The sequence below is a fragment of the Aythya fuligula genome, chromosome 7 (genome assembly GCF_009819795.1).
Source record: "Aythya fuligula isolate bAytFul2 chromosome 7, bAytFul2.pri, whole genome shotgun sequence".
NCBI lineage: Eukaryota > Metazoa > Chordata > Aves > Anseriformes > Anatidae > Aythya > Aythya fuligula.
Window position 1 is genome coordinate 33,959,756 of NC_045565.1, and position 16,341 is coordinate 33,976,096.

Here is a 16,341-nt window from a genome sequence, read left to right on the forward strand (position 1 = left end):
GTCAATGGCAGCTCTGGGCACACGAGGAATGCTGCTTTGCCTCTTGGGTGCTTAGATTACCTCCCCGTGTTTGCACAGCACTCAGTGCACAGTCACTGTTCGTTTAGGAAAGCATTTCATATACCATACCCGGCACAAAGAAACAGCAGAACGCGTGCAGGCACTGTGATGGAGACAGATCAAGCCTTTAGAGCCAAATGCTTGACGTGACATCTTGTAAATGCACACGGACCTCCAGGAAATTTCATTGCTGTGGAGCTCCTGCTAAAGGAACGGACACCATTTGGATGGGCAATTTGTGTTAAACATACAGATCCCTTTCAAATCCCATTTTAAATATGAATTTCAATTACAACAGCAGGAAGCATCACCGAAGAAGTGTCACTGCCACACCTTCTTCCCTATCAAGATGCATCTCTATCTCTATCAGAGAAGAGAAGTACTTGAAAAGTACTGGGAAGGCATCAAAAGGGCATTCTCCGGGCTTGCTTTCCTCACCTCTTCACTTCTATAACGCTAGGATGCAAAAAACAAACTCAGAATATTTTATGAAATGTCTTACGTACTTTCTTTGCACATTTCAGAGTACGCATTACACTAATTTGTAGATGATTTCCACTTTGGCATCCTTCAAATGCAAACTTTGTTCAGGAGCAGTGCCTGGCAGAGCTGTAGCACACTTGAGCAACTTGTACAACAAGCACAAACACGAGAGCACCGAACTTCTGGCGCTGAGCTGTTGGAGGCACTTTAGTTGTCTACATTTTTTTGGTAAGAGAAGCCCTGAAGAAAATTTCTAAGGCTAATTAAAATCCCAGACAACAAACCCAGCGACTGATTTACAAGCCCATTAGTTATATGAGCAGCTGCATTTGAGCTTGAGATTTAAGCCATGTCACTGAAATCTAGCAAGCATGAACTGGGATTTGGCCAGAAGACAGACAGAAAGACATTTTCCATGGTAAAGTAAGCCCTTATTTTGCCCTCTCCTTCTCCAAACACACGCTACATATCACAGGCAGACGATCTTTCTTTACTCCCAAAGCAACGTATGGAGTTCCTTAACTCTGCTCCTGAATTTCTGAGCTGCTTCAGCAGGCACTACACACCTGCCTTCCTCACACGGGTAGCTGTGGCTCTGGGAACAATGCAGAATTGAGGGCAACTTTCAGGTCAAGAAGGAAAAATCCTTAATTACCCAGTCATTAAATAAGTGTAATTTAAGATGAGTTTTTGACTTGTCTTCAGAAAGGCTTTACATGCCTCTATTTTCATAAGCTCATCAGGGAAATGAGATTCAGGAAGCAACCATGGGATGAATAAAAAGCCCAGAGATCAGCCAGCAATGATCTGCTGTACAAACAGAAAAAAAAAAAATCAAGTCCTGAGCAGACTTGGCCCAGTTAGTCTGCAACTGGAAAGTGGGCTGGACAAGATCAGAGCTGAAATCGATAACAAAGCCAGAGAAACCTTCTGAGTAAGAGGCTGAAAGACAATAAACCAGAACAAAATGTTACATGCGGGTTATTCTTGCTCGTTGCACAAACAAACAAAACGAGGACAAACAGGTTCAAAGCTGTTCTTCAAAACAATTTGCACAGAAGGGAGTCTGCAAGGACAAGCTGAGAGATAAAAATATGCCACTGCAAGAAAACCCAAACGACAATGCTTATGCATGAAGTGCAGTACAGCACACAGGCAGCACAAACAAGTCCAGCTCTGCTCAGCAGCAGCGAGGGCATGGTTGGAGCAGTGAATCACAGGAGAGCAAGAAAGGTGAAGAGAAACATTACCTTGCAGGAAAAGTAATAGAATTTTACTGAGAGAAGGAGAAACCACTGAAACAGGAATGATAACGATCTTTACACGTGTTAAAGACTGTTGTACAGAGGGACAATAACCCGTTCTGCGGCCCTGATGGGCAGCAAGAGAGACACAGACAATAAATATGGTAGGAAACTTGCTAGCTGTGAGGACGAGGAAGCACTGAAACAGGGAAAGGAGTCTTCTGCCCTAGAGCCCTTTCAGGCAATCATGCAACCAGTGGCATAACTGGGGCAGGGGAATGGACCTGATCATGTCCTTGGCTCCTGCCAGCCCTACTGCTCTAGGGAAGTAATTTTTTTTGGCTGCTAAGGATTTTGGAGGGTTCACCTTTTGGAAAGGACTCCAGCAATGATGTTCACACTACAGCTTCTTTCAGTTACTTCACCTTTCCTGGTAGGTTGCAGAAGCACAGCCTGCAGAAATGGCAGCCTTCCCAGGCAACACCTTTCTGCATTTAATTCCTGAGGCTAACAGTCAGGGTGACACACTGCCCCTTGCACAAATGAGACCTTTCCAACTTGAATCACTCTTCCTCCATCTGTGGCAGCTGACTGTATTTTGTCTGAAACCAAGTAAGGCACACACCTGGGTAAGGCACTCACGGGGATCCTGAAGGGCAGATTGGTTCATTTCTATGAACTGTGTTGCCTTACAAGCACCACAGCATTATTCACCATTTGCATGGTAAAGCACTCAACCTAGGAAAAAAAAAAAAAAAAAAAGAAAAAAAAAAAAGAAAAAAAAGAAGAAAAAAAAAAAACAGCAAGAGCTGCCATATAAAGTGACAAAAAGACAGACTGTTGTGGCTCTGGATGGAGGTGACCGCAAGTTTCTGTGAGGCTCACTCTTTCTCAGTACACCGTGGATTTAAATTGCACATTAACTTTTTTTCTTTTTAAAGCAAGGCATGTTTTAATAGAAACATCCAGATTATAGGAAGTTCTGTAACAGTAAAAACAGATCTGTATACTCAGATCTATTTTACAAGATTGCAAAGCCAAACACCGAGACCAGTCTTGAGAACAGCAACTCGAGTTATAAAACCAAAATGCTTTACACACAGAACACAGCCTGATGCTTGTCAAGATCACCGGCACAACACCCAGTTTGTGAAATCTTCAGCATTGTTTTTTTTTCTAGCTGTAAATGAAAAACAGAAATTCTACCATAATGGCAAGCGCTTCCCCACTACAAACATCTCACCACGAGGCAAAAATACCAAATGTGATGCCTGGGAGAGTTCTGAAAGCTCAAGAGCACCCTTACTAAATATATATATATATATATATATAAGTTATACTCTAAACTTTGGCCAAGACTTTCAATAATTAAGCACATTTCTACAGATGTGCCCCCCTCAAACACTCTGACTCAGTTTGGTAAGTTTCGACTAGATGAACAGAACCTCATCACTTCATCTCCAAGTATTCCAAGATTGGAAGCTCTTTAAAATCATTATTAAATTATAATGGCTCGGAAGAAAATAAAAGACAGCTTTTTTTCTTTTTTTTTCCTGTTTTTAAAGACTTAAGTCCTCTTAGATAAAAGGAATTAAAGATGCTTGCTTCACGTGCAGGCCTTCATCGCACATATAACAACACACCAGCTCAGGTCAGTCAGCAGATACTCTTTAAAAGCCACGTTTTCAGAAGGACAGAATGGTCTTATGAATTATTTCGATGCACTCTCTGATTTCATCCTCCTTAATCACCAGAGGCGGTGCCAGCCGGATGATATCACCATGGGTAGGTTTGGCAAGAAGTCCGTTATCGCGAAGCCGCAGACACACCTTCCAGGCATCGTAGTCTGCAATGAAAGGAAAGACATTTACACCGTGCCAGAGAAAGCGGCGCATTTTCAGCACGTGGTATGAGGAGCCAGACTGTAAACTGCTTGTCATTTAGTAGTGAGAAAAATCAAATATCATGTGCTCGTTCTCGCAAATGAAGTGGTGACATCTGAGCAGCTCTCCTGAATTTGCAGTGAATATTTTAGGCTGCTGCAAAAACTGAGCTTTGCTCTTTCACAGATGAGAGCCTGCCTACTTGTAGCAAGGGATTAAACAAAGAAAACTAGAAGAAATGGAAGCCTGCAAGAGGCAGGCAAGATAAGAAGTCTGGATAGGACCTCAGACAAGGTTACTTTTATGCCTGGATTTCAGCGCATCACGTGCATGACTTAAGAAATTACAGCCCTTCCCTTGCAGCACTTTGTCACTTAGTATATTGATGACAAAAAAAATAATAATAATTGTCTGCTCTGGCTTTTAAACCATTTTCTGGTGTACTTCAGTGTGTTAATCCCTAGAAACTTATTTTCAGTCGTTAACTCTTTCCTTCCTTATGCCTTCCAGTATTCATCTAATTATCCTGGAATAAATAACCTCAGCCAAACTTCCCACAGTCTGACAGAAACCAGCCTTCCAGACACGGCCAGTTATCTCCAGCTGAACACACCAAGGGGCATTTGTGGGGAGCTAAGTTCACCGCCAGGTTTGAACATTATCCAGTCATAAAATAATTTATGTTGTTAAAAAAACAAAAGTTTAGACTGAGATAGTAAAAGCCTCCTACTTTCAATAGCACACACAAATAAATTTATAGGCAGTACTACAGTGCCAAGATCAGAACCCAAACAAGATGACTATAAGCTACATCCCCACTCCACACAGATACTTGCAATTTTAACTTGAAAATTGTTTGTCATGCTACGACTCTGCAGTTGATTGTGTTTCCTTACCTTTGGTTTCCCGGATTACAATGGCATTGAGCAGTCCTTTTCCTCTGACACAAGTCACAATATCAGATGGTGTCTTCATGAGCTCATTTCTTAATATGTTACCCATTCTTTCTGCATTTTTAGCCAAGTCTTCCTCTTCAATTACCTACAGGAAGGTTAGAAGGTTAGTGCTTCAGTCAACTGAAGGGCACTGCATTTGTTTTAGTTGTCGACTCCAGCATGGCACACAGGGACATTACAATTGCTGAGATACAAAAGCTGACCCATCCAAGGTGCCACTGCAAACATAGCACATCCAAGCTACTTATTAAGCCTTCACTCCTTTATTTTCACAAGAAACAAATCTCTAAACTGTTTTCCAGTTGTCTTTTTTTTTTTCCTCCCCAAGTGAAAGACAAACCTCTGAAAACTCAATCTCTGAGTTTGGCCAAGTCCATGTATCAGGCAATGATGAGGCTTTTTGAGTGACTTGCTTAAATGTTGTGAATTATGCAATTACGGAATGTTTAAAATATGGTATCTGGACAAGATATTTTACTAGCTTTTGTTTGAGCTCCAGTGCCATGTGTGTTATCAAGCTCACAGAGCAGCAACTCTTAAATATGGCATAATGAAATATACTATTTTTAAAATGACTCAGTGAAATTAGTAAAATCATTCTACTGGATTTAAGTACCTTAAACCTTGTCTCAGATAATGGCTTCAATGGCAGAATAAAATTTAAGACAATAAAATACACAGAAATTGGGGTACATTTTCAGCTAAGACTTCAGAATTTGTTTTGTGATCTTAAACTAAAGGAGAATAGATTTAGATTAGGCATTAGAAGGAAGTTCTTCACTGTAAGAGAGGTGAGAAACTGGCACAGGTTACCCAGAGAAGCTGTGGATGCCCCATCCCTGGAGGTGTTCAAGGCCAGGTTAGATGAGGCCCTGAGCAACCTGATCTAGTGGGTGGTGTCCCATGTCCTATGGCAGGGGGTTGGGGTTGGATGATCTATTTTTAAGGTTCCTTCCAACCCAAGCCATTCTCTGATACGATTCCACATGCAAGTAGTTAACTACTACCAATTTTTCATTCTTATTAAACATAAATTTCTATTTGTATCGTAACACCAATAATGTTCCTTATTTAAGCAAAGATAATGTCTGTGTGACATCTTTATTGCTTTAGGATACAAATATTAAAACACAAACCTCCAGAGCTGCTATTGCAACACGACAGGCTAACGGATTTCCTCCATATGTAGATCCGTGTTCACCAGGCTTAATGGTCAGCATAACTTCATCATCACACAGCACTGCGGAGACCTAGAATGGAAAGGTCAGCTAACTCATTTGCCTACATCATTTAGAACAGTAAACTTAAATCTCTCAGAAGTAAACTTCTCCTCAGGGCTCAGGAAAGGGTGCTTTTCATCCCCTGGTGATAAGTTACATCTACATTCCTAGCTCTGTGCAGAAGAGGACATCTGACTATCACAGAACAGCTTAATCCCCTTAGATACACTCAGCTATACCGGTAATATACAGCAGTTAACTACAGCTGAGAGGCATTTCTCCAAAATGAATATTATTTCAGGAGTTTAAGTTTCATAACTCTGTTTAACAAGTCAAAACCAAGCCAAAACAGTTCAAGGCAAGCTGCAATTTTCAGCTTAATCAGCAGAAATTTATGTCGCTCCAGGAGGATAAACCCAGTCATGTGGGCATGACAAACAAGTGAACTAATGCCAGTTGTTCAGAAAAATGCTTTTAATAGATGATGTTTTAGCACACGTTATTCTTCTCCCATTTTACAAAGTTAATCAGAAATTCATTAAAGCAAGACTGTGATGATCTACTGCCCAGAGACAGTGTTAGAATCACTAACTAGTGATTCCAGAATGAAAGGCTGACCACCAGACACTTACCTTTCTGATATTATCAAACTGAAGTAAACAGAGATACATCAAATCTATTCAATTAACAATGACCAAAACACCTAAAAAATCCCAGAAGATGCATCTAATGATGCGCCAAACTAACAATTCAAGTATCAACACAGAAAGTTCAGTGCTCTCTAGCCATTTCAGCTATACATGTAACTATGTATTCCATAATTTTCTGATGCATCACTCACAGGCTCTACTATCTGGGTCACAAATTACAGTTAATCTTGTAAACACCGATTTCCAAGCACAGCAAATATCAAATTTGTCTTCCAACTAGTAGACTTTCAGTCTTAATTACTTTAAAAATTATTAGCCAAGTAATTTATTTATTTATTTTTGTTACTCACAGGATATAAGCCACCAGAAAGGGCCTTTCCAAGAAGAATTATATCAGGTCTCACATTTTCATGGTCAACAGCTAGCATTTTTCCTGTTCTGGCTAAACCCGTCTGGATTTCATCGGCAATAAACAGAACCTTTATAGAGATAAAAAGAAAAAACACACGTTACAGAAAATGACTTTTCACTCCCATTCCTACTTCAGTTCAAACAGAGTTGCACGCAGTGGAAGACCTTCCAGCTGTATCATACTATGTGCGCTTCTTTTACCCCCTCAAGACACACACATTCTGTGAAATGTCAAACTAATGAAAAGTAAATGTACTACCCTAATTCTCTCTGACATCTTTAACAAAGATTCTCTGCTACATCAGGAATACTCTACATCGGCTTGGTCCCTGTTCAAACAGAATCTATTTACACTACAACAGCAAGTGAGATTTCCAAAAAGTTAGGATTAGTCCCTCTTTTACTCCAAGCGCATTGTTTGGAAACTGACCTTTGAAAGCTTCTGAAAAATGCCACTTTAGCAACTCTGCTGGTCTCAGTCTGATGCCTCAGTGTCTACATGACTCTGAGAGCCTACATGCAAGTCTTTGATCTCATTTTCCTAAGATGCACTACTGTCATGTGCTGGAATTCATAAAGTACCTAATTCCTTTTCTGTGAGGTAAGCATCACAGTAACAGTGAAGGCAACTTCATTACCTGTACGTCAATAGCTTCCTCTGAAGGTTTGGAATAATTTATGGGTAACGTTTGGAAATTAAGAATCAGAACTCTATTAGAACAAAGTGCTGATTTTCAAACCAGACAGGCTGCATGGGAATAAAAAGCCAGGAATCAGTAAAACTTTTGCTGTTTTCCTTACAAAGGACAAGGCCTAGACCTGTACAAGAGCCTGACCAAGCTGATGCTGCAATAAGGGAAGGCAGCCTGCTTCTGAGCATCAGCAGTACCCAACAACAACAAGAGTGAAAAAGAAATGTAGAGTTTAATTAAAATAAATGCAGTTTCAAAAGCTTCCATTAGAAACTTACATTGGTGACAGCAATAATAAACAGAGAAAAGTGAGCACTGCTAAGAAGTACTTCCAGGTAAGGAAGCAGGAAGTGTAGGTATCCCTACCCTAATCCACTGCAATTATTAAACAGCATTTGAAGTCTAATATCTTGCATGAGAATAACCTTACAAGACATGCCAGGAGACACAGCATGTGATTTTAAGCCACCTAATTCTAACGAATTCCTTACGTTGTGCTTTGTGCAGAGGTCCCGCACTCCCGTGAGATAGCCTTTGTCAGGAACAACCACGCCTGCTTCACCTTGAATTGGTTCAACCATGAAAGCGGCTACGTTGGGATCTTGAAGTGCCCGCTGTAAATATGATGTGCACAGAAAGAGAAAAAGAAAAACTTGTACTCAGGTCACATTTACAAAATATGGGAAGAGCACATAGCACAACCTAGCTGTCACTCTGTTTTCAATCCTAAAAGCAGGTAATGGTATTCCTGTCAGACAGTTATCTCAGTGCCATTTCAGTTCCAACACAGAAGCCGATGTCCCTGCTTGCCTCAAAAGATCAGTTGGTGTGCTCGCTCAGGGAATTACGAACCTTAAAAAACTGCAAAGCCAGACAAGCAGATTATCGGATCAGTCCATAAGTTACCTCAGAAATATACTCAGTTTTGCATTACTCCATACAACGCAAACAATTGCTCAATGCTTCCCCCAGTTCACCTCAAACAAAAAGGAATGGAAGCTCTCTAGTACAAAGCTGTCATCTTAAAGCAAAGTCCACAGCTACATTCTTGCACTATCAAGCTCTAGAAGGTTTACAAGTCTACAAGGCTGAAAAGATACAAAGATTCCCAGCACAAGTTTACTGCAGCTTTCCTTAATACTGCCCCGTAAACAGGATCAATTCAGTTATTAGTCTGATGGGCACGGATGTGGGTTCTAGGTCTCCAGAGCGTATTCAAAGCCTCAATATAAAGTTAGCTGAAAGCCAGTAAATACTTACAGAGCTTTCACAATGAACAGCCTTACTTAGGTTCAAAGCTGATTTAGCTATTCCACAAAGCAACTATAACACAGAGAGCCTTTAGTTTCCCCTAAACAAACTCCTAGGAGGCAGGCATCTCTGTCCCATAAACCTCCACAGATAGCTCGTTGTACTAAGCAGGCGCAGCAGACACGGAGGACTGACTTGTCACTCATGGAGATGATGTATGATGGAATTGGCAATGTCAGTGATCCTACTGCCTCAGTACCATTTGTGTTCAGCTGGAACCCTCCTGCCTTCCAGGTCCCAAATCCAGTTACCCTATGGCTGCTATCAAGCACCATCTACCCTCCAATGCACAAACCCAGACTACGAGCATGGGAAGTTTTAATCAAGGTCAACACTCCCCAACAGCTTGACTGCAGAATCAGTAGCATTTCAGTAACTTGAATGAACTGCCAGCCTAGCATGTTTTTAAGGATGCTAGGAAGCTCGCAAAAGTGGTAAGCAACTGCAGTGAATTCTAGTTATCCAGTCATTGGAGAATCCTTAGCATTTCTGAGAAAAGTAAGTCAAGACACTAGCTTCAGAATCCATGCCCAGCTTTAGAACATATTTTACTTCATGCAAGTGTAACGTGAATCCCCTTGCAGTTTATTTGCTGTTCTTTATTTATACCTGAAACATCTTCTACACCTGAAATGAAACAGATCTTGTTGTTTGCCTTCTACCTCCTAAAGTAAACTGAAAATCAAAGCCAAAGGAGAATTTACACCCATTACCTGCAGTGTATATGTATCTAGACATATATAAGAAATACATATTTCTTAATGCATATGTTTTAAATGACAAGCTTCTGATTTTTCTGCCTTGCTATTTACCTAAGAGACACAGTAAAATAATTCCAAATACCTCAAGAGCTGGTAGGTCATTGTATGGGATCACTTCGAAACCTGGCATAAAGGGTCCAAATCCATCGTAACTGGATGGGTCTGTAGAACTGGAGATAGCAGACATTGTTCTGCCCCAGAAGTTGCCAGCTAAAAATAATAATATCAATAATTACATAGCAAACATCTCATTGACAAAATTACAATGCATTTTCACCTCACATAACTGGCAGAGGTTCATTACAAAACTAAGAGCCAGAACAGTTTGTAGGACATCGTATTTTTGACCTGCTAATGAATTTTAAGAGTTGTCTAACATTAGCATCCTTCCAGCAATTGTTAGCAGTTTCCATTGATGCCTTAAATACATCAGGTTGCTCTATCAAAAGCACGTTGGAAAAACAAACGAATATTATGACATGACCTGGCAAGTACACAAAATAACTTCCATGAAGAAAATACCATCCAGAATTTAAATCCTATAAATAAAGCTGCCAGTAAGCCTAAAAAATACGTTTCTGTGTAGTTCAAAGTTCCAGGAAAAGCCGTTTATATTTTTAAAAACACTCCGACTTTGCACTATTTCATACAGAAACATGAGTTAAAATGGTTGGGAACTAACTATTACCAAGACTATGAAAAATTATTTTAGTATTTCCATTGAATCAACTTGCTGTCACCTAATTGATAATTAGATGTCTGATAAGAATAAGGAAGATAAGAGTTCAAAACGGTCACAATAACCCCTGCTATGCTCTGGGGAGTCACTTATCGAAGTAAGAAAGCACTTACTCAAAGTTGACTGACTAAAGAGCAAAATAAAATATACATGGAAGAAATGGAGAAATATTTGTTTAAAGAATTCCCAGGAAAAAAAAAAAATCTAATTGTCCCTAGAAGACATAACTCAGTGCTCAACTTTGAATTTCAGTTTATAAATGTAGTCTAATGACAATTTATAGTTCAGCTATGACATGCACCAGAAGTCAGAAACAGACTGCAGCTGTAGCAACCAACAAACAACAGCAACAAATACATAAATACATAAATAAATCACTTATTAGTTTCATTCTGGGAAGTTGTATAAAATACAGAGCCATTGAAAAGCAGCAGAATCAACAAAAAGCACTTCATCTACAACCAAAAAATACCAAATAGAAGTTATTTGAACTAGCCCTAAGCAATCATTTTTCAGCAAAGCACAGTAGCTTCTTCAGTGGTAGGCAACTTTTCCCTGTAATATAGCCAAGAAGAGCAGACGAAGGATGAAAGCACACCACTTAGATAGTCAGGACCCACTATCAATTTTAGCAAGATTGCTGTTACCTTTGCTGTATCATCAAGACTACAAAATGGCTTTACTGGATTAAAGCCAGCTTCTAGAATACCGAATTAAAGAATGCCGAAGAGAAACACTGGTAGGGAGTGGTTAAGAAGGAAGGAGGTTATCCCAAACTTGGGATTTTTGTGAGGGGTCTCAACAGTTTAATTCAAATGAAAGGTATCACAAGAAAGAAGGAATAAAAATATACTGCACTTTAACACCCAAGCAGCGATTAAAAGAGTGCGGAGGATGAATGCAGCTTCCATCTGACTTCAGGCAGCTATTAAGCAATATCTGACAACAAAAAGGGTTAAGTAGTACAAATAATGTCTACTTTATACATCCAATTGCTATTTATAAAGCTCTATAAACCACTTCATTAACAGTGCTTTCCCTCCTTCAGTGAAAAAACAGAGCATTAATAACACTGCAGTGCAATCGCTACAGCTACAGGACGAGTGCTACCGCCAGTGTCTAGAGCTGCCTTCTTCTCAGTACCTCAACTCGTAACCCACACGTAACGTACCTGCAAAAATAATTTTTGCTTTGTATTTCGGAATGCCTTTTACAACGTATGCCCACTTCCGAGCCAACTTACAGGCAGTTTCTCCAGCTTCCACTCCTAAAACATAAAGCAGCACCATTATCATATTTGCACATCCGACAGGTCATCGATGCAGTAACAAACGCATCAGTGCAGCACAAAAGTGTCGATTCTCATGGAAAGAAATACAGTGGCAATAAAATTCTTTTTTCTCTTACCTGTGTTCATTGGAAGAACTTTGTTATAATTGAACATTTTGGTGACAAACTCCTCATATTCACCGAGCACATCGTTGTAGAACGCTCTAGAGGTAAGGGTCAGTTTTTCAGACTGAGCTTTCAGAGCACTCACGATCTTTGGGTGACAGTGGCCTTGATTAACAGCACTGTAAGCGCTTAGAAAGTCAAAATACTTTCTGCCTTCAACATCCCACACGTAAATACCTAGAAAAATAAAAGTATGGTAAATACTGCGGAGCAGCAAATCCCCTTAAAATATAGTTAAAAATCAGAGTAAATTTAAATTAAGCCAAAACACAGGAGCAGTACACAAGGTTAAGTACACACTTAAACAGGGATCCAATGCAGTTTTCATGTTCACCTTAACAATGAAGATCTCCATGCAAGGCAGCAGAAGAAACAGAGCTGCCTGAAGCTTTCTTGCTGAGTTATTCTTGAGTTATGGAAATCATCAGAACTTAGACCTTTGTTCAAATAAATCATTTTATAGAGAGCACAGTTGTATTAAGTGGCCTCATAAGGCTGCAGCATAAGGCCTCATAAAGAGCTACGGCCTGCAAATTAACTACCTTTACTTCATCAATTATCTCAATCTTCTCTGCTCCCAGCCCGACAAGAAAAGAGTTTTGAAACTGATTAGCTCAAAATCATTATGTATACACATCCCATCAACAGGAGCCAGGGCAACCGAAATAAAATACCTTTTCCCTTCTCCAGAGCCACAGGCAGCGGGTGGTAATTGTGGGCCCCATATTTAGCCTCACGTTCAAAAATGTAATCAGAGGACAGAGGTCCTTGAACTGTTTTTTTGGTAGCAACTGAGGTAGCAGAACTCAGCGAAGCATGAACACCTCGGCAGAGAACAGCAAGGCTCTGCGGGCGGGTGAGCTTGGAAAACATTGTTGACTTCAGGTATGCTGTGAGAGATCTGGAAAAAAAAAAGGAAAAAAAAAAAAAAAGAGGTTAATGATTAGCACTGACAGTACTTCTGAACAAATATATGACGCGATTAAAGCGCTTCTACTGCCAGGATTACAGGTTTCCCAACCGTTCTGCGCTGCAATCAGGAAAGCTTGTACGAAGTATAAAGGAACGCAGCACTGACTTCAACTAAGTTGTTTTTTTCCCCCTATTCTAATGTACACTCCCAGTAAAGAACAAAAACTGCACAACTCAGCAAGTGCCCACAAGCTAGTCCCCTAATTTTACCTATAAAAGTACTTTTTCTTTGTGCCTTAAATTGCAACTAAATTTATTAATACAAGCTACGTTTAGCAGAGCAGGGAAATGATCAGAAAGTTAAGTTTATCAAGCTGCTGGAGCTGCTGAAATGCCTTTCATCTGACGAAGACTTCCTTAAGAGAAATCTCAATACAGAATCAGAAAGCAAATAATATAAGGCTGGAAAGAAGCACCTGACCAAATAATGTTTAGCTGATAATATCAGACTGATAAAGGACAGATTAGTTTTAACCAAGGTCAGCTTTAAGAAGTCAAGTTAGTGGCTTTTTGTATAAACTGCATTCTTGATGTTAAAGCGTATCCAGCTACACATAAAGAACTCCTTGTTAGGGGCATTTCAAGGCAATGAAAAAATGAATGGAAAGTAACAGAATTTCATGAAACACACACATGAAAAACATTAGGAACTTGAACTTCCACTGCATTTTTCCCCTTCCTGCTCTGTCAGAGCAACCACACAATTAAGCCTTCAAAAATGAAGAACAGAACCATGGTCTAATTCCCAGCAGTAGGTGGCATCTTTCCATTTAAATTCCACAAGCATTTACCAAAGAGTGTAATTAATATTCCCAGACTTATATGGCTAACGTGTCTTTGGAAACAAACTTGTCAAGTCCATCAAAAGTGGAAGGCGGAACTCCAAGATGTGGTGAATCTTTTTCAGATTTGTATTTGACAATGGAATAGAAATTGTTTCCACAGTTCTCTGACAGCACTTCCAAATTATGGTAAAGGATTAAGAAGCACCTGAAACACAACACTGGGACAGCGTGAAAAGAATCCCTTGCAGGAAAGTTCTGTGTCTTTCCATTCAGGGGAAAGCATTAACACCAGAAAGGCCCAAGATGTCTGTGAGAGCTGGAAGGAGCAAAGGGTTCTTCCACATTCAACTTCTTCTTACTTATAGGAGCGTTAAGAGAAGGATGAGAGTAGTGGGGACAGCAGAGAGCCAAGGCAGAGATGTTCACTTTAGCAAGACCAAGCGCAGTCAGAGCTAAAGATTCCAGTCTTGCACAACATCACACTTACAAACTGTAAAAAGTTATTAGCCCACAACGAAGATGACAATGACAAGTGCTCTGATTATCCAATGCAGCCTCCTTTGCAACAGACTCCACAGCAAACTGAAGAGCTTTTTAAGGAACCTCAACACTGGCGCACTACCTAACAACAAAAGTACACTGCAAAAGACGTGTATCAAACAGGAGAACACAGGGACAGTTTATGGGAGGAGATGATTATTTCAGGCTGCTTGCAGCAGCAGATTATTCTACATTTATTTTGGTGAAGGACTGCACACTGGATGAGTCACCTTAAAGAGGCTTTTTTTCCAGCAGATTCCTCCGACGTTATATTGCTGTTCCTCATTTCGAAGCAAAGCCAGAAAAACGATTTCCTGCATCTACCAAAATCAGCAGTCCCTGTTCCAGCAGGAGATCAGCTGCTCCTCAGCCCTGGGCATTTTACCAACTCAGGGCTGTTAAGTATTAGCAGTCTGTGTTAATACTCTTCAAGACTGTCACTCAAATATTTAAAAAAAAAAAAAAAAGGCAAATATGTCTTCATGGAAGAAAAATTTTGACAGAGCTGCACCACTCAGAAACACAACTTGCTTAACCCCTTAACTGCCATGGGTCTGTGCCACCCTGCCCCTGCCACACCTCCCTGGCAGGGCAGCTGGTTCTGTGATAAGCTCCTCTATTTTTGGACATGCCCCAAATATCCCTGAAATGAAAGCTGTAAAGGAAAGAAACTCTTACCTGCACCTCACCAGAGAGTTAAGGTTCTGCAGGGAGAGTTACAGAATTACTCTTCCTTCAGGGTGGCAAACCTTAATCAGAAAGACTTCCCCTCCAGGAGGAAGAAACGACCTGCAAGCTGCGGAAGCGAGGCTCTATCATTTCAACTGAGCATGGGGGGCGTGACCCTGAGCAAAGCAGAGCGAAACCACGAACTCCTGTTGCATCTGGAGCCGAAAAGCGAGGAGAAGCCTGCTCCTGGCGATCCGCACGGCGGTTTCAGGAAGAAGGAGGGGTGCAGCAGGGGGGAAAGCAGGAACTCGTTACAGGGCAGGAGGCAGGCGGGAGGTGTTGCATCAGAAACGGGGCCAGCCCCCCCCGCTGAGCGCTAGGGAAGCGGCTTCTCCTCCACAGCAGCCCCTCAGTAACGCTGCTCGCCTTACACCGCCTTAAACCGGAGAAAATAAACCCGCCCGGGCCAGTTTTACCTCAGCAGGGCTAAAAACAACACGAAATAAATACATTTTGGGGGAGGCGGCCCTGCCTGAGGCGGGCGGCAGCGGGCGGGCTGCGAGCTCCCCTCAGGCCTGTTACCCCCAACGGGCCTGAGGGGAGCCTGAGGGACCCCTGAGGGACCCCGGAGGGCTCCCTCACGGCAAGGCGGCCCCGCCGCGCTCCCCTCCCTCACGGCGGCCGCCGACATGAGGCGAGAAGCGAGGCCGGGCCCGGTTTTGCCCCCCTGTCCCCCCCGCCCCGGTCCCTACCTGCCGGCCCTGCTGCTCCGCCCGCGGCCCGCGGCGAAAAGGCGGGGGCGGCCGGCGGCAGCTGTCACCGCGCCTCACGCCCCGCCGCCCATTGGCTGCCGCCGCCCGCCCCTGCCCCGCCGCCGCTCGCCATTGGTTCCCGCCGAGGAGAACGCCCCGCGCTCGGCCAATCGGAGGGCGAAGGAGCCGCAAGCCCTCAGGGAGGGCCCGCCCCCTCGCCTCCGCGGCCGTTGGCGGCGCTGCCTCAGGGCCGCCGCCCCCGCAGGGAGCTGGCGGGGCCGGGGAGGGAACGGAAGGGAGAGCACGGGGAAAAGCGAACAGAAATGAATAAAATAAAGACAAAATGAAAAAACGGGGTTTGGGCCAATCTGTCCCCGCTGAGCCATGTCCCCAAGCACCACGTCCAACCCCTCCTGGAGCACCCCCAGGGACGGTGCCGCCACCACCTCCCTGGGTAACCCGTCCCAACACCTTGCTGCTCGTCCTGAGGGGAAATGTTTCCAAATTTCCAGTCTAAACCTCCCCTGGTGCAACTTAAGGCCATTTCCCCTGGTCCTATCGCTAGTTACCCGTGAGAAGAGGCCGACCCCAGCTCCCCACACCTTCCTTTCAGGGAGCTGTAGAGAGCAATGAGGTCTCTGAGCCACGAGTAGTGAAAGTGCACTGTTTTTAACCCAAAAGAAGAAGAAATGATGTGAAAAGATACTGAGACTATTTCCCTTTTTATATAATCCACCTTACTAAAACCAAAACCAAAG

General features: G+C 42.2%; 1 protein-coding gene across 2 annotated transcripts; it reads right to left on the bottom strand.

Annotated features, from left to right (window-relative positions):
* Positions 1–3,343: 3,343 nt before the first annotated feature.
* Positions 3,344–15,631, bottom strand: OAT (ornithine aminotransferase). 2 transcript variants are annotated; one of them, XM_032191508.1, is made up of 10 exons: positions 15,584–15,631; positions 12,540–12,766; positions 11,818–12,042; positions 11,582–11,677; positions 9,754–9,881; positions 8,091–8,213; positions 6,847–6,975; positions 5,763–5,876; positions 4,567–4,711; positions 3,344–3,633 (listed from the first exon to the last, which is right to left on the bottom strand). In XM_032191508.1, exons 2-10 carry the CDS (start codon positions 12,736–12,738, stop codon positions 3,473–3,475), a joined length of 1,320 nt encoding a protein of 439 aa, XP_032047399.1. In that variant the 5' UTR covers positions 12,739–12,766; positions 15,584–15,631; the 3' UTR covers positions 3,344–3,472. The 2 variants fall into 2 exon arrangements, with proteins under 2 accessions (XP_032047399.1, XP_032047400.1); XM_032191509.1 differs by lacking the exon at positions 15,584–15,631 and adding an exon at positions 14,841–14,916.
* Between the last annotated feature and the right edge of the window lie 710 nt (positions 15,632–16,341).

Excerpts from the sequence above, each read along its gene's own strand:
- OAT (XM_032191508.1), bottom strand. The coding sequence starts at position 12,738 with ATGTTTTCCAAGCTCACCCGCCCGCAGAGCCTTGCTGTTCTCTGCCGA. Across the intron at positions 11,678-11,817 it reads AGTTCTTCCAATGAACACAG|GAGTGGAAGCTGGAGAAACT; the intron begins GTAAGAGAAAAA and ends TTTATGTTTTAG. Across the intron at positions 3,634-4,566 it reads TGTAATCCGGGAAACCAAAG|ACTACGATGCCTGGAAGGTG; the intron begins GTAAGGAAACAC and ends CTTTCATTGCAG.